Below are 21735 nucleotides of genomic sequence, written 5' to 3'. Positions count from 1 at the left end.
CTGTGTGTGTGACAGCTGCCTTTTCTAGGTGCTCCATGGCAACACCTGGCAGGTGTCACTTGGGGTGAGAAGGTTCCTGCCTCGTTACCTTCACAGGGAGATGAGTAACAGAGCATGGGTGTCATAACTATTGCCATGCCAACTGCCCATGTTCCCTTCTCCTTGGAGACCTGTCTGGTGACATGACAGGTGGATAAGGTGGGTTTAGATGGGATCTCAGTCCTAAAACCATTCTCCCAACTTCTTGTTGAAAAATGCAGAGCTGCTGTCAGCAGATTTGTGTCCATACCCTTGTTACCTCCAGATAACTAAACTCACCATCACTACCCTACTTTGAGTAGACCCAGAATGACAATTAGTGAGTTTCCCCCGTCACTTTTATTTTAACCCTTAGCTATTCCAGCCATTCTATTTAAAACAGACTTTTGGACACGTTTATAGCAACTGCAGTTTTATTGCAATTTTAATAACAAACTGGCAGTCTTCACTACTTGGAGGTAAAAGGTCCATTTGAAAGAAACCTGGAGGGGTTTTCACTCCAGGTTTCAGAGAGCTTTAGCTCTCTAAAGTACTGCACTAAAAGGTTGAGGAAACAACAGAACCTGACTTTGGTTCTCAGAATTATTTTTTTCTCTCCTATAAGTTTCATTTCAACATCCAGCAGTTGTGGGGTTTGAGTTTAGGAGTAGCTAAAAGGACAGGGAGAGGTTAGGAAGGAAAAAAAGTTAACATGAAGGTGGAATCAGCTGGGTCTGTAAAAGGGGGAGGTGGAGAGTGAAGCAAGGGGGAAAACCAGAACATCCTTTTTGAAGTACAATATATTCAAGTCAGCTGAGAATCCAACTGCTGACCCTGTCCTTCGGCTTCTGGGAAGAGATCACTAGGGAAGGCTCGAAGGAAGTCACGGTAGTTTACCTTGTCTTCATCACAGGAACAGTAGTCAATCAGCTGTGGGGACAAAACACACAGCAAACACCATAAAGAGTTGGAAAAAGCTGCAAAATTGGGGTTGTTTTTAAGGGAAACTGCCCAGAGTTCTTGAGCAGGAGATGTCATTCCCCCATGTGGATTTCCCCATCCTAGTAATCCTGAATCACAGGTAAACTTGGAATCATAGAACCATTGAGGATTGAAAAGACCTACAAGATCATTGAGCCCAACCTTTAGATCATCAAGTCTAACCATTTAAGGATTGAACTTGCTGATCTAAAGGTTGGACTTGATGATCTAAAAGTTCAAGTCCAACTTTGAATGCCTATAGATGACACTAATCTATGCAAGGAGAAAAAGTTAAAGTGTTGGAGTTTAATCCTGATTTCCTTCTGGGCCTCACCAGAGTGGAAAGAAAGCCACAAAAATACAAAGCATAGCCACAGACTGAGATGGGCCACAGGAAATCTTGCAGAAATCCCTGCCAAAAGTGGGGTGAAGGCAGTGTATGTGAACAGTCACTGTTCCCTGGTGTCACTTTGGTGTGTGCACATGGCATAAAGGGGAGACACAGATAACTGAGCTTGGTGACAGCCCCACTAATGAGCCAGCTCTGGTGTCCGTGCCTGACCCTGCATTGTGTTACAGAGCCACAGCCTTTGTGTGCTCCAGGGGAAGAAAGAAGGCTTTTGTTTCTTTAATTGCATAAGTAATCTCCTTCTGACACCCAGCAAGATGGAAAAGGTCTAATATCACAATTCCTTGAAAGGATTCCTCTTCCCTTGTCGCCTGGAGACAGATTCTCTGGGCTTTGCTTCTGTGACTGACAGCTGTTCTCCTCTCCAGGCACTGAACTCTGTCTATGTTTAATTTATAGCCCTGCCACACTGCCCTGGGCTCTGGGAACACTGGGATTAAGATTTCAGGGGAGGAGATGGATGTTTTTAGTGCATAGGTCCTAGAGTGGGGCTCAAACATGGGAGTTTAGCTTCAATTGTCACAGGTTCTCCACATAATTTTGAGAATGTTCTCTCCCACTCTCAGAGTGGAGCAGGGATTTTCACCCCACTGTAAACTCCTCAGGGCAGAGTGAGCTCTGAGGAACTCTGATACAGCAAAGCCCTGGGTGTTTGTCAGGGCCTTTATTCATCCTACATTCAGAGACACAAATCCCCTGCCCGTGCACCTTTCTAACCATGCCTGTGATGCTCACAGTGGACTGCTTTAGAAAAGTTTTTATTTTAGCAGGAGAAATAACTCCCTCTGGTTTCCAGATTTCTCTAAAGTCTGATCCCCCTTTTTTGGCCACTAATCTACTGCCTATCACATGATGCTGAGGAAACATCCTTGCCAGTCAGATTCCTCTTCCATCCTCACTGCAGGAATTTTCCCTCAGTTTCCCTCACATTTTATTGCTTTGCAGACTGTGCAAAGACTGTGATCTCCATGTGCTGCTTGTTGCTCATAGTGCCCAGCAAGTGTTAACCAGGGTGTTGTTGTTGTTGTTGTTGTTGTTGTTGTTGTTAATAATAATAATAACAATAATAATAACAATAATAATAATAATAATAATAATAATAATAATAATAATAATAATAATAATAATAATAATAATTCGTTGCTATATTATACATTATATATTTACTATACATTATGTATTACATATATAATATAATGATGAATTATTATTAATATCATTATATTAAAATTATTGTATTATATTATTATATATTATATATTGTAATATATTATTATAATATTATTATTTATTGCCATTTTAATAACTATAATTATGAATTAATAACAATTATAATTATAAAATACATTTAATAACAAAAATAATGATAATAACAACTCATCATTATATTATTATACATTATATTATAATTCTATATTATATTATATATTTATTATATATTATATACTTTATTAATACATATTAATAAAGTATATTATAGTTATTAATATTGTTTTGGAAAGTACTTAGTTCTTAGACCTTCAGTTCAGTTGCTGTTGAATCCAGAATGTCTCTAAGCTTTCCTAAGGCACATTCCTTGAACACCTCAGTGTCTACTCAATCCCAGCTGTGCTTAAGCCATCACAGACACTCCAAGCTCTGCAGGAGCCTGTCCCTGATCCCTGTCATGATTCCTGATCTCTATCATGATCCTTTACTCATCCAAGACCTGAACCAACTGGAATTTTCACACATTACAGTGCAGCCAAACATGGGGGGCAACCTGGATAACATTTTTTCCCTTTTCCTTAGAGGACAGCAATTATTATCTCCTCTAACACACATGCTCAGTCCAACAGCTCAGGAGTTTTTTTAAACTGGGACTCTCTTGCCTTTTTCTTGAATTTGTTCCCCTTTGAAGGCTAGAGCAGCTGGTTAGGGTTGGTTTTTAGAAGAGATCTTTTGGAAGAAGCATAGAAGGGGAATTCCACATGCACAGCACCCCTTCCATCTGACCTTTTTAAGAAGAATGGTGCTGGTTGGCACGTTGAACCTGTCACAAAGAGTTAAAAATCTTGTTTTATCCAGGAAGCCAGAGCCCTCTGTGTCACAATGATAAAATGCCTCATGAAACTGCCTGGTGTCAAAAGGCTCTTGGAGTTTCAGTTCTTTCTGAACTTCCACAATTAAATCATCCAGCTCCTTTTTGGGGAAGCCACTGCAGAAGAAAAGAATAATAGGATTTCATGTAAAAACTCATTTTGGCAGCCTTACTGTGACATTTGAGTAAAAAACAGAGCATTTCCCTGCGTGCTCCACAGTGTCAGAAACTGTGGGAAACTTGAGTTTCAACCAGAGCCATGATATAACTGCCTCCAAACCATGTTCTGAGATAACAGAGTATTACTGGGTCACAAAAACTGGGTCCAGACAGCTAAAAGGAGGATGTGGTCTAGGCTTGGATGGGCTGATAAGCAAAGAAGGAATAAATGCCCTAAAAAAGCCTCTCCCCACCACCTGCAGAGCCTTCAACCATCAAACAGCTCAAGTTGGCAACATCTGTTACAGTGAAGTGATGCTTTTTTTGGAAAATATGTGTCCACCATCTGAAAATGATGTCCCCTCACAAACTTAAAGTGTTGAAGTGTTGCTTGGAGCAACACTGGGATAGTGGAAGATGTCCCTGCCATGGCAGGGGTTGGACTGAGCTGATCTTTAAGGTCCTTCCAACCCAAGCCATTTTGTGCTTCCATGATTTTGGCTGGAAGTCCAAACACTTCTTGAACTCAGCCTTGGTGCTGTGACCACTTCTCTGTCTGTGCTGCTGAGCCAGAGCTGTCCCAGGAGGTTTTGGGGCTGGCAGCAGCCACAGCATTTTACTGTACACACCTCACACCCTCTGGATGTGCCCAAACAGCCCCTTGGAGCATCAGAACCACCAGCAGAGGAGGAGACTGGGGCCCAGGGAGGCTGCTGAGAATGCCCTCAGCCTTATTTAGCCCCACAACCCCATTCTTTGTAGCCTACCTGCTGGTAGTCTCCACCACCATCTTCCGTGGGAGGAAATGATCCCTTATGGATTGCACTGTGGCTGCAGGGAAACTCTGTGCATTTCTCTCCAAATAATTAAGCACATATTCATCAGCATCAGTGATAATAAACCTGTGGCCAAACACTAGGGGAGGAACATTAAAGAAGTAGTGTTACTTGTGGTTTAGCATGGGTTAAAGTAATTTCATCATCCAGGAGGGAGCAAGATTCCTCTCCTGTGGCTGGGCTCAGCTTTGAGCCAGCTCTGCTACTTGTTTCACTTCTTGAAGCAAGAATAATTTCACTGATTGAAAGGTTCAAACATTGACAGTAACAAAGTTATATCAATGTACACCAGCTGCTAATCTGGAAACTCAAATGTGAGGAGACCCAGAAGCAGCAGATCTTTCAAGTGAAAGAAGAGATATGCAGTAAATGAAATTTCAAAGCAGAGTATTATAAATCCAGGCTGGATTTTACCTTCAATTGTAGAACCAATGGTGAAGTCAGAGGCCTCATAGTATATGGGATTCTCTGGAGTAGATCCTGGCTTGGTAACTTTGGTCCTTCTTAAGTATTTGCCCCCAGTGATGCCAGAGTTTCTGACTGGGGGTTCATAGATGCTGATTGTGTCATCGGCAAGGAAATAAGAGAGGATGAAACGACGATTTTTGTCCTCAGGCACTGGTGATTCCTACAGGAAAGGTAGCAGGTTTGGAACACAGCATTTGAACAGGTCTGAACATTTGAACCAGGTTTTCCTTGCCTGGGGTGCTTAGGAGTACCTAGTAACTCACTCATAAGCACTCAGAACTTTTTTCACAGCTGACTAAACAAAGCACTTGTGCTGACATAGCATAACAAAGCACTAGACAGCACTCAGGATCTGAATTTCAAAGGTTACTTGCTTTACTCAAGCCACTGAAGCAGAATCTGGGTTGAAGTTACCAAATATATTCAGTGTTTCCACAGCCTGAGTAATCCGAGAGAAATCCTTTCTCTATCCTATATGGAATGATTCATCCCAGAGAGGCTGTAAAATTCAGTTTTAAATTACATTTTTTCATTATGCTGAGTGCCTGAGAGAGGCTGGTGCTGTTTCAGCCCTTAGTCACAGGAAGTCACTCCCCTGACACACCAGTGGATTTGCTTGCTTAGCTTAAAGCTAAGTGGATCTTAACTCCTCAGCTGTGACCTTTAGGGAACTCCTGCACAATAGGGAAAAGAAACCAGAGTGTTTGGAGAGGGCAGGCACAAGGCAGCACAGGAAATGCCATCGCTGCTGTTGGATGTGCCAGAGGCTCCTTGCATAAACCAGCTGCAAAGCTGGCACAAAGGCCAGGGCCTGGGTGCTGTAGTGGGTGGAAAACACCATTCTCATGGATTTTCCAGCTTCTACACAGCATTGGCTGCTCTGCTAGGACAGCTCCTTGCTGGCTGCTGCATCCAGGACTAGCCTGGAGAAGGACAGGGGCTGGGCCAGCAGCAGAGACATCAAGAACTGGCTGGTGGCAGTGGTGGCAGGCAGGCAGAGGCACAGTGCCCAGTGCAGGCTGCTTCAGCCAGGGCCATCTGTCATGCAGCACTGGCAGAGGGAGTTTTTCCATAAATGGCTGTGGGTTTGTAGCAGGTTTGGTTTGTACTTTTTGGCCTTATTTTTTTTTTTTCTAGTTTTTTGAGCTGTCAATTGTCACAGCAAGCACACAATAACCCCATGGCATCCCCTCAGGGACACTCCTGTTGGCTTGGAGAGCTCTCTTTTCCCACTGGCACAAAGGAGAGTTTGCCAACAGCCTTGTCTGGGCAGGCTGCTCCTCCCATCCTCCTGGCACTATTCCACCAAGGAAAACACTTACCAGGGCCACCTGGTACCGCAGGACCTTGAGATTATTCTCCAGCATCTTAATGACATCTTTCCGTGGAGGCTTTGGAAACAGACTAAGGCAGTTCTGGAGAGAGTCTTCAGGGATGCCAAAACCATTGTAGGGAGGAATTACCTGCATGCAGAGGAGATATCAATCATAAACAGCTGCAACTAAGAACAAGACAAAGTTTATAAGACTTAGCAAAGCCCATCAGATTTGGAAGGGAATATTCTGCCACCAGGTAGGAAGAGCTGTGACATTCTACCCAGTAGAGATGGTTGATACCAGCCTGGCCATGTGTTGTATTTAATGAAAATATAAAAGGATTAAGCAAATCTGAAACTCAGAAAGCCACAGCCAATTTAAGATGTATATATTAAAGAACCATAGAATGGTTTGGGTTGAAAAGGACCTTAAAATCATCTAGTACCACTTAATCCTTCCCATGCACAGGAACTCAGCCATCAAATGGTTACACTGGTAACCTAATCCCCATCATGCCTGTGGTCTAAGCCACAACTCCAAACAATTTCTGAGCTCAGTTTGGGAGGTAACAAGGGCTGTGACCATCCTCAGTAGGCAGTTTGGACTTGGCAACACTGTTCTGAAGAGTGAGGGAGAGTTCAGTGGTATGAGTGCAGCCAGACCTTCATTTTTATATTCATTATGACCATTCTTGCTTGTCTTTTTCAAATTGATTTTTTTCTTTAAGCTGAACATGTTTTCTACAGGTACTTACTAAGCTGAACCTCTACTTTACTATAAGAGCTTACACCAACTGCTTCCTTTCCTCCCTTCTTTTGAGAAATTGCAGTACCTGTGGAACCTTTTCAAGTGGTTTCTTATTTACATCCACTGGCTGGAAGTCTGTGATGCCATATTTTTCACGATAGAAGTCCTGGGTGAACTTGTCACAATCATAGATGAAGAAGGTGCGTCCAAGGAGGGTGACAGTTTTGCCAATAGCAAAATCTTTGGGTGAGAACCACTCTTGTACCTCATGGTCAGTGATCTCCAGCACACAGCTTGGGAAGTTCTCTAAGGACAAGGAAGCAGAAGGAAAAATAAATCAATCAGGGAGATGCTAACGTTTCCTAGTGAAAATGGATATAAAAGCAAGGTGTATAAATAGCTACAGGGAGATGCTGGCACTGCTGTCCTGCCACTGTTTCCCAAAAGATAAAGAATTTAGTGACCATTTGAAGAACTTTTTTTTGACCAAGAAATAATGACACTGGAGCACAGATGGGTGTGACAATCTAAACTTACTGTTCTTGTCCACAAAGATTTTGGGCAAGCGCTGGCGTCTCATCAGTACTGGGAATGGGTCTCTCCCATCATTTCTCTTGTGCACTTCCCGAACCTCCACTGTGTCATCTGCCAAGAAGTAATGGATGATGCAGGGATGGTGATCACCAAAGGCACAGTTGGTGTCATCCCATATGGCATAGAAGCGAAGCACCTGGGGTGGAGGAAAAGAAAGCAGACAAACATAGATCAGAATCATCTTTTGGTGCTGCAGAAATCAAACTCATCACACTGAGATGCTCAAGAATTCCCCAAGGTTCACCTCCTGAAGAGAGTAGAGAGACACAGGGAGAATTTAATCAGAGCAAGGGGCATTTGTGTTTGTCTTAAATTGTCTGCTCTGACAGCTGGCATCAATATTTTGGGGGAGCAGAGGAGTGGATGCAGCAAGACCATTCCTAATAGAACTGCATCTGATTGCTAAATTCCAGAGGCAGGTGGCTTATCTCATCCCAACAGAAAGCAAGAGAGTAATGGATGATATTGAGCACAGGCTCTGCAATCCAAAGAGGAGCTGTTTACAAGGCACAAAGCCCAGAAAAAAACATAAAAGGTTTTGTTTCTCACTAAAGCCAAGAAAGGAGCAAATCTGGAGTCTGTTCAGCAGACTGAGACAATTTAGAATAAGTGAGGTTGCAGACTCTCACAAGACCTGGGTTTCAATAGCACATATTCACTGTAATAACAGAATCTTCTAGGTTGGAAGATCATTGAGCCCAACCTCTGACTGACCACCACCCTGTCATCCTTCCCAGAGCACTGAGTGACATTTTCAGTCATTCCTTGGACACTTCCAGGGATGTGGATTCCACCACCTCCCTGGGCAGCCTGTTTCAATGTCTAATCACCCTTTCTGTGAAGAAATTCTTCCTAATTCAACCCAAACCTCCCCTTGCACAACTTGAGGCCATTTCCAGTTCTCTCTCTGGTTGCCTGGGAGAAGATACTGACCCTCACCTGACTGTCCCCTCCTGTCAGGGAGTTGTGCAGAGCCTGGAGGTCCCCCCTGAGCCTCCTCTTCTCCAGGCTGAGCCCCTTTCCCAGCTCCCTCAGCCACTCCTGGTGCTGCAGCCCCTTCCCTGGATACTCCAGATTCTCAATGTCTTTCCTAAAGTGAAGGGCCCAGACCTTCAGACCCAGAACCAGGACTGGAGGTCCCTCACCAGTGTGGTGTGGGTAATTATACACTAATTAGGGCAATCCCCAGCTCTCTCACCTTTGTATCATAGGCCAGGAACTGCCTGAAGGGGTCGGGACTTGTGGGCATGATGCGTTTTTGCACAGGCATCTGACGCTGCTCCGTGTAAGGATCCGAAACCAGCTCCTCTGGAGGGTTCACTACAATCCCCTGGCTCTCCAGGAACACCTAGGAAGGTCATCTGAGGTGTTAGTGCTGCCAGGAGTTCTGAAGGTAAGAGGTGACTAGAGTGAGGTCAGAATTCTGCAAGTTCACTCCTCACAGAAAATTCTACAGCAACAGCAAAATACAACAGATGACAAATACATTTGTTTAAGCTGCTTTTTATCTTTGCTTACCCTTTAATTAATCAGAGTAGTTCTGTCCTGAACATCCTAACTCAGATTTCACTTGAGCACAGTTTTCCTTGGCCTTAGGGCTTTAAATGGAAGATAGCTGTCAGTTGGTCTCTTTTAAATGGAAAAGATTAAATTGCTTTATAAACACAGATGTAGTCAGCCTGAGTTTGTAATAATTTAGGGCTGTGTCAGATAGTTAGAAGAAGCTAGTGTGACCCACACTAGGCACATCAAGACCCTTCAGGCATGAGGAGATGTGTCAGTGGCAGCTTCATTCCATCTTTCAGCAGTACTTTTCCCACAGAGAGAGTGCAATGTGCTTGCTTATAAAGGCATTTTTTCTTACCTTGGACCATGAACAAAATCCAGGGTGTTACTTGTGGACTTCCATCAGTCACCCAAAACAATCTCTGAAGTCAAGGGACTTTTCCCACTTTGGGAAGTGGTCCATGAAAACATTCAGCCCAGGAAGCACCTATGCAAACATCTCCCACAGGAATATGAGATCTCCCTGGAGACTCACAAGGCAAGTTCACTTTCAGACTCACTATTTCCTGGTCTGGAAGATGTCAGTAAATGACACATACACTATTGGCCTTGAGATGGAGACCCATGTAGCTCATTCCATGTTTTCCATCAATATTTAATGAGGACCAGCTCTTTATTTGGTGTGGACTGACTTGAACAGTCACCAGTTCCAGCAGAGCTGGCCCCACAGCCACATTTATACCAATATATTACACATGTTGGGAACATTCCTGGCCACTGAGGCCAACTGACAAGGAAAAGCCTGGATCTAAACTCTTCCAGCCTCCAGGACAGGTTGACTGCATGTAACTCACCAATTGGGAATGGCCCCTGGAGCAGTCTAACTCCTGGCCTGGAAGAATAGTAGCTGACCAGGGCTGAGATTTTACTGGGGACAATCTAGCAGGATACCAGCATACTGGTAATTTTTATTTCTTGTTGTTGGATCATTATTATCTCATTTACTGGTACAGAAACAGCCAGAAATAGAAAAACAGGCAATGAGTAAGCTTTCTTAGAAAGGTCAGTTCATACCATGATTCTCAACCCATGGATCATGAATTGGCTGTGAATGTGTGCAGAGTTACTGCCTGTATTCCTTTCCACTGTTAATATTAAATCAGAAAAGAGTCACGATCACTAATTTCCCTCTCATGTATGCACAATGTTTCACGTGGACTCCAAGCAGTTAAACTGCCCAGACAGGTACTTAGAATTTGTATTGTAAAGAGAAGTCCTGAGGACAAAAGATGGACTCCCAGCAGTCCTGGGGCAAAAATCCTGAGCACCTTACTTGCCCTCAGCAGATGTCATACCCTGAAGTCCCCTTTGGCCTGAAAAAAGAAATCTCCACAAAAAGCAAAATGAAAGACTGCGAGCACCCAAATGACAAAAGCTACACAAAAAGCAAAATGAAAGACTGCGAGCACCCATATGACAAAAGCTACAGCTGCAAACTGCTGGACTCTAAGAGGTGATGAAACCCCTGCATTCCCAGGATCTGGGAGTGTTTCTGTCACTGCTCTCCCCAGCACACACCTTGGTGAAGGAGTCGCAGTTGACCAGGCGGTAGGTCCGGCCGTAGATGGTGAGGTCGATGCCCACGTTCAGATCCTTCCAGTGGTAATAATCCCCGTGCACGTTCTTGGGCACTCGGTGGCGCCTCATGAGTTTGCCTTGGACCAGCCCTGAGTTCTTCACCTTGGGCTCGATGATGCACATGCTGTCATCCTCCAGGTAGTAGTAGATGCACACCTGGCGGATCCGGTAATTCTCCTCTGCAGAGATAGCAACTTCCTCCATGAAGTAGGCATCGAACTTCAAAACCTGCCCGAGGCACAGCACAGCAAAGAGAGAGAGAAAAATAATTTGAACACCATGATTAGTCTATTAAGGCAAATAATTTATTTGTAATTTGCTTTGGTGGTGTGAAATTACTGGATTGGATTCTAAAAGCCTTCAGAGACAACTGTGGCCTAATCTGTGAGTGACAGCAGAGGCACCAGGAGTGCTTTTATTAAGATGTGTCTTTTGCAAATTCGGTGTGTCTGAGACAAGTATAAAAATACAGCCTTTTCCCTACTTCTTGATCACCTGCTGTTTCACCTACTGCCAGGTGCTTGGCTGCTGACAGCAATCTACTTTACTGACACACAACTGTTTATTTGTCAGCTTTACAGCCCTGATTTAGGGAAGTTATCCACAGATTTTAGTAAAGAGTTCAACCACATCTGAGAATTTTAAAATCTGAAAGGACTCATCATTTTAAGGCCAGGCTGGAGGGGCTCTGAGCAACCTGGGATAGCAGAAGGTGTCCCTACCCATGGCAGAGAGGCTGGAACAAGATGATCTTTAAGGTCCCTTTCCATGATCTGAAGTCCCATTTATTCAGCACTGACAGCAAAAACTGATTTGTGCTGGGGAAACAAGGAAACTAATCAGCCAGTCTCTGCTTGGCAGAAGTAGGAGGAATATTCCCTCCAAGACTATTCAATGCCCTTAAGAAGGTGCAGGTGGCCAATCAGGCCTTGCATACCCAGCCTACACCAGCCCAGAGGCCTGGATAATTAAGAGATGATAAAGCCAGCAAGTTCCTCTCAGTCAGCAAAGTGTCCCACAAGGGATTGTGACATCCCCAGCAGCACTGGGGCCCCTGCTGCTCCTGTGGTTTGAAGGAAGGGGCAGAGAAGGATCTGACAGATTACCCAGCAACATTTACATTGCTCTGAAGGAACAGCCTCAGCAATTAACAGAGCACATCTGTTCCCCAGCCTGTGCCACAGCCAGGCTGAGGGCTGGCTGGCTGCACACTGCTCTGGCAGGGCTGGCAGCGTGTGGAGCCTGCACGTGCTGAGCTCCCGAGCCCCGCAGCTCCCACTGCAGCAGCTGCTCCATGCACGGCTGCGGGTTGCAGCTTGGGCCATTGGCACACTGAAAACCAAGGGGAGCTCAGGGCTGCTCCAGCAGACACAGAGCCAGCACCCAGTCTGATAGGATGACCAAGATGAAACATGGGAAGCACTAATAGAGCAGTTCAGGTTGTGACACCCTGTGCTGACAACACAAGCACAAATAGATAGACCACAGTCAAACTGGCTGCCAGGGCTCCCACTGCAGACTGACTTTTCCAGTTAAAGCTCAGTTACAACCTCAATATAGCTGTGGAAACACAGAACTCCAGGCTGTGGCTTACAGAGCAATACTTTTAAGCTGGAGCTTTCCAGAGCTAATCAAACCTCTTTTCCAACATCTGCTGGAAATGCTCAAGTGTAACTTGCAGGGAATGTCTTACATCGTTTATGTATTATAATCCTCCTCCCGAGCAAAGAAAGCCTCTTTCAGTCTGGGATTCAACTGTCTCTGACTAAGGGCTCTGGCATCTGAAAACTGCTGCATGCAGTCCCGTGAACCCTGGAGCTGACTGTTTATGTCTCCGAATTTGGCCAGTGATATTCCTGGAATCAGCTTCTTTATACCTTTTTGTCATAAGCCACGAATGCTGGAGTGAAGCGGGAAGGTGCAGGCCTCTTGACTTGCCCATAGGTCAGTGTGGCTCCCTTGGTGCATAAATCATCTAATTCATCTTGAGAGAGCTGATTTGCAAAGAGTGTTTCCCCACCAACCCCCTCTCTTGGCAGCCGGAAAAAGGCATATCCATTTTTGAAGTCCATTGTCTGGCACCGATGAAAAGATGTTTTCTGTTGGAAGGAAATCCAGCTATCAAAATACTGCATGATTTTAGCAGATATAGCTACTGGAAGCACAAAAAACCCCCAGTAATAGAGTGCATTATCAAGAATGTCTCACCCCACACACATCCCCAGCATTTTATTATAAACTACTGCAGCAGTTATTTAAAATCAGATTTTGTACTTAGGGAAAAAAACAGTGGAAAAAAACAGGGAGTGGTGGATGTACAAAGCACAAGAGTGAAATCAGATTCTTGCATTGCCACAGGCTCTGGAAGAACTTAAATCACTGAATTTCCTGACTGCCACCATAGTCAGTGCCTAGAACTGTGTGTCAGCACTTTATCTGCCCTGGCATTTATCTCACCAGCTCTTTGTTCCCTACCCTATTTGTCAGCAGTACAGAGCACCATGAGACCTCAGTTACTGCCTTATGGTGCTCCCTTCACTCTTGTGCACCCTCTCTGTATTTCATGGTTATTTATTTTCTTAACCCTCCCCTGGGCATAATACAGGATTTTCTTTGCTGGGTTAAATCAAGGCATGTCATGCTCACAGAACTGCAATTATGCAATTGCACATTAGTTGTTTTATCACCTCTCTACATAGTTGTAGACTGATAGAACAGCCTGGGTTGGAAGGGACATTAAAGATTATCCAGTGGGAGGTGTCCTTGGGCAGGGACACCTTCCACTATCCCTGGTTGCTCCAAGCCCCATCCAACCTGGACTTGGACACTTGCAGTGATGAAACAGCCACAGTTTCTCTGGGCAACCCGTGCCAATATCTCACCACCCTCTTTGTAAAAAACTTCCTCCTTGTATCTAATCTCAATTAAGCCTCTTAGAGTTTAAAACCATCATTCCTTGTCCTGCTGCTACAGGCCCTGCTAAAAAGTTTGTCCCATCTTTCATGAAGACCCTTTAGGTCCTGGAAGGGGCTCTGAGCTCTCCCTGGATCCTTCTCTTCTTCAGGTGAGCACCCCCAGTTCTCCTATCCTGGCTCCAGAGTAGAGGGGCTCTGAGGTCTCCTTGGATCTTTCTCCAGGAGAACACCCCCAGCTCTCCCATTCCGGCTTGAGGGCAGAGGGGCTCCAGCCCTTGGAACATCTCTGTGGCCTCCTCTGGATTTGCTCCAGCAGCTCCATGTCCTGTTTATGCGGAGGACCCCAGATCTGGAGGCAGCTCTGCAGGTGGGGTCTCACCTGAGAGGGGCAGAAACCCCCATCCCCTGCTTCCCACAGGGGGATCACCCCAGCACATCGTGGGGGTTGGGTTTCTGGCTCCCAGCCTCTGATCCATCAGCAGCTCCAAGTCCTTCTCCCAGGGCTGAATTCAACCAGAGCTGTGCACAGGACCTGATCTCTGCCAGCCACTCTTGTTCTTCACCACTGAAGAGCAGGGTCACACTGGAGTGACACCAAACTGTCCCACTTGCTGCACACTCCAGCACACATGGCACCTCACCTGCACTGCAGGAACCTGCCTGGTCCCACTGGGCTTTCAGCACTTACAGCTCCAAAGAAAGCAGGGGAAATTATGAGTCCCTGATAATAAAATCTCTTGATTTTGCCAAGTAAAACAGAGTTGTAAGCATTTCTAGTGCTGAGAGAACAAGCTCCAGCTCCTTTTCCAGCCCCAGGCTCGCAGTCAGTCCAACCTCAGGCATGCAAACTGCACTCCCTCTCTTGCTCCTCATGGTTAAGCCTCTAATCTTATTTATACCTTCAAGGCCCCACTTGAATGCCACATAATTCCCTGTTTTCCCTTTAAACTGCTACTATAGATCTTGCAATGGAGAGAGCAGTGAGGAAAACAGGTAAAAACAAGATTTGTCTGAAGACATTTTAGCAGAACATCCACAGAACTGCCACTTCCTTCTGTTAAATAAACACCAAGGGAATGCTGTGGGGGAAAAATATTCAAGGAAAACCAGGAAGTTTGTCTTTAATTTGAGCAATATCAGTGTTTGTCAGAAGTGTGCAGGCTTTTAAGAGCCCACATTTGCCTACAGAAAGCACCTCATTGGTTCCTAAGGCTCCTGAGTGGATAAGCTCTCCCAAAGTGAGCCTGTATGCCAGATAACATCTTCCAGGATTAGGTGACTAATGAAAATTTAAAAGGGAAAACCCAGAATGTAAACTCCTAATCTCAGTTGCTGGCAGTGTTTATCTGAAGAAATTCCACTGAATTAAGTCTTTCTTTTTGCCAAGTCTGTAACACTTCACACAAACACCATTCCCTCTCCCAGTGTCTGTTTCCCTGTCCTGTGAGCACTGAGCAGTAACAACACTTCACTTGAGCACAGAGGTTTTCTGCAGAACTTGTCAGCATTCACTTGGAAACCAAATATTGTGATGCCAGTTTTATGGACTGGAAAACTGCAGATTTCCAAGATGATATAAATTATTTCAAGGAAATATTATTATCTGATGATGATTCTGAGCTAACCTTTAATGTTGGATTTGTTATGAGCAATTTATTTACTATTGGAGGACTCAGTTGTCACTGATTTTAGGCCAGGCTGGATGGGCTTGGAGCAATCTGGTTTGTGGAAGGTGTCCCTGCCCATGGCAGAGGGTTGGAACAAGATGACATTTAAGATCCCTTCCAACTCAAACCATTCCATGATTTTGTGACAATGAATTTTCATATAAAAAGCTGAATGCAGCCAGGAATGTTTTCTGTTAAAGATGCTCTCCAGGAAGGCTGTAAATTCCTGGTGAGCCCAAACCAGGCATGAAACAACCCCCCTTTTGACTTTTTGGGGGGAATTGTTTAGTAAATCAGAGAAATAAATGGAAGCATCATTTCTCTGTAGAACCACTTCTTCAAGAGGATGTTGGGAGGATTTGGGGATATCAGGTCCTTAGGGCCTGGACCATTGCATTGGATGGGGAAAAGCAGAAGTGTTCCTCATTTAGGTATCAGATGCAGAGGATGAGGAGGAGGATGGGGATGAGATTGCTTCTTCCAGGGAACCTGGGAACAGCTGAGAATGTGTCACTTCCTGGGATGGTCCTGGAAGCTGTGATGACACCAGTTCTGTGGTGGGATACCAGCTCTCTCATCAGGTTCACTGTCAAGGATTCAGCTCTCCAAGCAACACCAAGAGAGCAGTTTTGGAAGTAACAGAGCTTTGGAGGAAGAGGTATCAGGAGGGTGTTGATTGCCAATGAGATTGGTGACTTCAAGGTGTACCTATGATAAATTATGTCCAGGAAAATAGATATGTAATAGATAAATTATGTCCAGGAAAAAAAATTATAATGGATGATTGGGGGATTAATTTATGTGGAGGAATGCTCAAGGTTTGATCAATACTGGTTCTCCTGGGTACATCAGCTGAGGAGGTATCAGGTGAATTTAAGGAACTTGGTTCAGGACAGTATCAGTATCAGTTCAGAGGACTTTGCTTTGGGAAAACTCAGATGGTTCAGAGAAACAGCAGCTTTCCTGAGGGAATTGGGTTTCAGGACTGTAAAGTGATTTGGGGATTTCCCATGGCATATTTTATGAACTGTGGAGGAATTATTGGATAGATTCAGGGGAACTGAATATCCAAAGGGGTGAGTTTGCAGACAGGAGTTCTGCAGTTATGGAAACAGCTTTTGGAATTTCAAATGAGGCTCACAAATGAGGGGGAGAAGGGGTGTGTGTGTCACTCTCCAAAGCTATCAGGACAAATTCAGGGTTATAAGATGAGTACATGATGCAATGGATTCCTTGGAGAGAAGATTAAAAGTACCAAGTCCCCTTGAAGGTTAGTTCAGGGATACTTGGTCCCTTGGGAACAGATTGCAATGTTCAATAGCAGTGGAAGAATTATGGGAGTACCAGGTCTGCTGTGGGTGGGATCAGGAGATACCAGGTGGGTAGAGGGTTCAGATCCCCAGAAGTGAGTCCAGCAGGTGTTTGGGAAACACCAAGTCCCTGGGGGAGAGTTTAGTGGATATTAAATCTTCTGGGGAGCATCAAATGAGTTCACAGAGCACCAGGTTCTTTGGGGATACTCTGAGGGTCATGTCCAGGTTCTGGTGAGTTTGAGGTTCCCAGGACATGGGTTCAAAGGACACCAAGTTGTCTGGGGGATATTTGGTGAATACAGGATGTACCAGGCCCCTGGACTGGCAGAGAATTACATCTGATCTGAGGAAACAGCAGGCTCCCTTGGTTCATGTTCCCTGAAGAAACTGTCTCCCCCTATACTCTGCTCTTGTGAAACCCCACCTGCAGTGCTGCATTCAGCTTGGGAGCCCAAAACACAACAAATGCAGGGACCTGTTGGAGGGAGTCCAGAGGAAATAATGGAGATGCTCCAAGGGCTGGAGCCAGGCTGGGAGAGCTGGGGGTGTTCACACGGAGAAGAGAAGGATCCAGGGACACCTTAGAACCTCTTTTGGTGCCTAAAGGAACTCTAGGAGAGCTGGAGAGGGACTTGGGACAAGGGATGGAGAGACAGGACAAGGGGCAGTGGCTTCCCACTGCCAGAGGGCAGGGTTGGGTGGGATATTGAAAAGGAATTGTTCCCTGTGAGGATGGCAAGTCCCTGGCACAGGGTGCCCAGAGAAGCTGTAGCTGCTCCTGCATCCCTGGAAGTGCTCAAGGCCAGGCCTGATGGGACTTAGAACAATGTGGGATAGTGGGAGGTGTCCCTGCCCATGGCAGGGAGTGGAATGGGATGAGCTTTAAGGTCTTCTAACCCAAACCATTCCACACTTCCATGAATACTGTTGAGTTTAGGGGTCTCAAGACTCCCGTGGAGGGAGTACCAGATTCCCAGAGAGTGTCTCCAGGGAACACCAGGTACCACCTGAAGCGGGTGAGGGATCCGTTCTGAGGTCACCCCTCAGGGGGCACCCTCCAGGCCGGCCCACCTTGCCCCGGGGGGGCCTCCCGTGGGAAGGGGGTACAGTGGGCAAGCGCGCTCACCGTGGGGTCCTTGATGGCGCAGCCGGGGAGGAAGGGCAGCCCCGGCTCGGGCACGATCGGGGGCCCTGTTCCCATACCCGGCCGCATCCCCGGCCCCGGCCCCGGCTCCGGCCCCGAGCTCATGGCGGCGGCGGCGGCGGCGGCGCTGCGGGCCCGGCCTGCCCGACGCGTCTCCACGGCAACCACCCGCACGCTCAGTGCGCGTGCGCGGGGCCCTTCGCGCCTCTCGCTGGCTTTCTATGCGCATGCGCACTGAGCGCCGCGGGGCGCGCGGTTACCGTGGCAACGGGGAGGGCTCTGAGGGGCCGAACCGCCCCCCCCACCCCCGTGAGGGGAGTGCGGCCCCACAGCGTGGAAAAAAATACGTGAAAAGTGTTAATCCTGTTTTATTTGGGATTTTCCCCTGTGAAAAATGCGTATTTTATGATTGCCTTTTCGCAAATATTAAAATGAATATTATTTGTGTTGTGTTAGAAAGTAATGCTGTATTAATTCTCTTAAGTAGTGTGTTAAATACAGTTTTAGGTTATAAAAATGTTAAAATAGAAACTATTTTATGTAGGATACTTTTTTTTAAAGAAAAGACTTACAGCAAGATAGCAGCCACAAGACACCTAAATCTTTCAGAGAAAAATAATTTATTGCCCTCTTATCAGAAGAAATGAACTTCTTCCCGCCTTGAAGGCGCTGTTAGGATTCAGAGGAAGAAGCTGAGGATGACCAGACAGAAACCTGTGTTTGAATGGAATTTATGCATCATGTATGAAGTGTATGAATATGCAACAGGCTGTTGTTTTTAAGGGTTAATCCTTTGTTAACCTGTGTCCTTTTTTGGGCTTGGATGGATACAGACAATGGAGGGATACAGACAAGCCAAAAAGGTGAGGAGAGGGAGCTGCCCTGCAGTGAGAGAACAGCTGGAGTGCTGGAATTTTGAGTGGATGACGAGCCAACAGCTTACAGGGGAAGGATTCAAGGGATAACCAGCTTGGGTGATGTTGTACTGGGCCAGTTGCCTCTCTGCAGGCCCTGCTCCTCATGGGGGACTTCAGCCACCCTGGTACCTGCTGGAAGGACAAGTAAAGAGGGATGGAGCATCTCTCCTAAGCTGCCCAGAAAAAGGTACTGTAACTCTTTGTCTCTATTGTCTCATATTGTCCTAATTCAAATTGTCCAAATTATTATTACTCTAATTGTATTACTATTTTTATAACCATTTTATTACTATTAAATTTTTAAAATTTTAAAAACAAGTGATTGGCATTTTTCACACCCCGCACAGCCCCTCAGAGCCCCCTCATGGCTCCCTCGTGGCCCCTCATAACTCCCTCACATTAAAACATCTTGGCCTCCCAAACGGATGGTGGCATCTGGACTGCTGTGCAAAAGTCACTCCCAAATGCAAGAGAGAAAACAGCTAAATCCATCACCTTGGAAAACAGAAGTTATTTGTTGCCTATAGAAGTTGTGGATTCTCCAAAAAACGTTGATTCCTCATCCCTGGAAGCATTCAGGGCCAGGTTAGACAGGATTTGGGAAAAAACTGGTCTAGTGGAAAGTGTTCCTGCTCATGGCAAGAAGGTTGGAACGAGATGATCCTGAATATCCCTTCCAACCCAAACCTTCTAGCATTCCATGAAAAAGAAGTTTTTTGTGCATTTTTGCTTTGTTCTCTTTATCACCACTACACCAGGCAAGCCAGGCTGCGATTCAAGGGCAGGTGGCAGATCCGAGGGCTTTGTAAGCAGAAGTTAAGCGGGGAGAATTGCAGCCAGACTGTCTGTCTGAGCACGGTGTGGGAGAGAGAAAGAAGCCAGACGGTGGGAGATAAAGAATGAGGCTGATGAGCTTAGAAAGGAAAATAATGAACAGAAGGCCAAGCTAGAAGGGCTAGAAGAGCTGAATCTGGAAGATGGCAAAGCTGCTGGTGTGATGGCTGACTGGACTTAGGAGCAGGACACTGATCAAGCCCTTGCTCTGATTTTCCAAGCTGCAATATCCAGGCAGCATTTAACAGGGAATGGGGCCTGTCTCAGAGAAGGAAACCCAGCTCTGTGTGCCAAGGATCATCCACAAGGACAGTAACTGCAAATTTGTGACAAGGCTGTGTGGCACAGCCTGTAAAGATGACAGGTTAGGCATGTTCAGCCTGGAGAAAAGAAGGTTCTGGGAAGTCCTTTCCAGTGCCTCTAAAGGGACTCTGAGAGAGCAAAAAAGGGATTATTTGCAAGGGTATGCAGTGACAGGACAAGGGGCAGTGGTTTTAAACTGCCAGAGGGCAGGGCTGGATGGGATATTGGGAAGGAATTCATCCCTGTGAGGGTGGGGAGGCCCTGGCACAGGTTGCCCAGAAAAGCTGTGGCTGGACCATCCCTGCAAGTGTCCAAGGTCAGGATGAGCAACCTGGTTTAATGGAAGGTGTCCCTGCTCATGGCAGGACTTTGGAATGAGATGATCTTTAATGTCCCTTCCAACCCAAACCATTCTGGGATTCCACTGGAGCAAGTCAAAGAAAAGCCATAGCAGAAGGTCTTTAGTAATAGTGACTGTAAAGCAGGAGAAAGGAGAAATGAGGAATTAAAGTGAAGATATAGATAAGCTTCATCCTTGACAACTTCTGTACAGACAAGTCTGACTTGCCAAGGTTAAGATGACCCTTTTTAAGGTTAAGATGAGCCTTTTTAGCCTCCCACATCCTTGCTATCTACTCATGAAAGGCAGAAGGAATTCTTTATCGGGCTCTGCTTTCATGGCAGTGGTGGAGACATCTCGCCCTCTGGTGGGTGAAGACACAACCTGCAGAAGCCTTGGTCTGCGTGGTATATTAAGAAATAATAATTAAAATAACTGGTTATTGGAAGAAAAAATAAAAGATATTCTAGTGGTTTTAAGTTCTGAAATTCAGAAAAAAAAAATGATTAATTATGTATGTGATCACACACAACCCTCCCAGATAAGGTTGAGGAGTTGAGGATCTGGAACAATATGACAGAAAGGAATCAGAAAATCAACAAAACACCATGATGGAGAAATCTCTAAAACTGGGATCCCTAAATATGGGAAGTCAGTGTGCTGGGGTGTCTCTGGAGTGTGTGTAGAGAACACCAGCAGTGTGGGGATTGGGCATGACAAGGCAGAGATCTGGGTGCATCTGCAGGGCCATGATCTTGTTGGGATCAGGAAGGTGTGGTGGGATGGCTCCCATGACCCAAGTGTTGCAATGGAGGGATACAGACAAGCCAAAAAGGTGAGGAGAGGGAGCTGCCCTGCAGTGAGAGAACAGCTGGAGTGCTGGAATTTTGAGTGGATGATGAGCCAACAGCTTACAGGGGAAGGATTCAAGGGATAACCAGTTTGGGTGATGTTGTACTGGGCCAGTTGCCTCTCTGCAGGCCCTGCTCCTCATGGGGGACTTCAGCTGCCCTGGTACCTGCTGGAAGGACAAGTAAAGAGGGACAGAGCATCTCTCCTAAGAGGAAATGCCAAGAGAATTAGGATTGTTCATCCTGGAGAAGTCTTTGGGGTAACCTAATTGCAGTTTTCCAGTACCTGAAGGGAGCCTACAGGAAAGATGGAGAGGGACTATTTGCAAAAACATGTAGTGACAGGACAAAGGGGAATGGCTTCAAAGTGAAGCCAGAGAGTAGATTTAGATTGGGTATTAGGAAGAAATTATTTAGTGTGGGATTGGTGAGGCCTTGGCACTGGTTGGACAGAGAAGATGTGAATGCTTTATCTGTGGGAACATTCAAGGTCCAGTTGGATGGAGCCCTGAGAAATATGATCTAATGGAAGGTGGCCCTGGCCATGGCAGGGGGCTGGAATGAGATGATCTTTAAGGTCTCTTCCAACCCAAACCCTTCTATGATTCTGTAATTCCCAGCCCAGGAGGTTTCTGGAATGCAGTGCTGGTAACTCCCTCCTCCAAGTGATGGAGGAGCTGACAAGGAGAGGTGCTTTGC

The 21735-nt window shown here is 45.7% G+C and overlaps 1 protein-coding gene across 1 annotated transcript; it reads right to left on the bottom strand.

Annotated features, from left to right (window-relative positions):
• Window positions 1-485: 485 nt before the first annotated feature.
• On the bottom strand, window positions 486-17896 carry EFHC1 (EF-hand domain containing 1). Its single transcript, XM_063153541.1, has 11 exons — window positions 17774-17896; window positions 12630-12851; window positions 10693-10980; window positions 8807-8956; window positions 7552-7744; window positions 7100-7320; window positions 6274-6414; window positions 4898-5111; window positions 4415-4562; window positions 3404-3605; window positions 486-948 (listed from the first exon to the last, which is right to left on the bottom strand). Exons 1-11 carry the CDS (start codon window positions 17894-17896, stop codon window positions 823-825), a joined length of 2028 nt encoding a protein of 675 aa, XP_063009611.1. The 3' UTR covers window positions 486-822.
• Between the last annotated feature and the right edge of the window lie 3839 nt (window positions 17897-21735).

The sequence above is a fragment of the Melospiza melodia genome, chromosome 3 (assembly GCF_035770615.1).
Source record: "Melospiza melodia melodia isolate bMelMel2 chromosome 3, bMelMel2.pri, whole genome shotgun sequence".
Lineage (NCBI taxonomy): Eukaryota > Metazoa > Chordata > Aves > Passeriformes > Passerellidae > Melospiza > Melospiza melodia.
Note: the sequence above shows the minus strand (reverse complement) of the source record. Positions and strands in the feature narration are given on the sequence as shown.

Coding starts and splice junctions, on each gene's coding strand:
- EFHC1 (XM_063153541.1), bottom strand. CDS start 17,896: ATGAGCTCGGGGCCGGAGCCGGGGCCGGGGCCGGGGATGCGGCCGGGT. Junction 6,415..7,099: donor CACTTGAAAAGGTTCCACAG/GTACTGCAATTT, acceptor CTCTGCATGCAG/GTAATTCCTCCCTACAATGG. Junction 3,606..4,414: donor GTGGTGGAGACTACCAGCAG/GTAGGCTACAAA, acceptor TTTCTTCTGCAG/TGGCTTCCCCAAAAAGGAGC.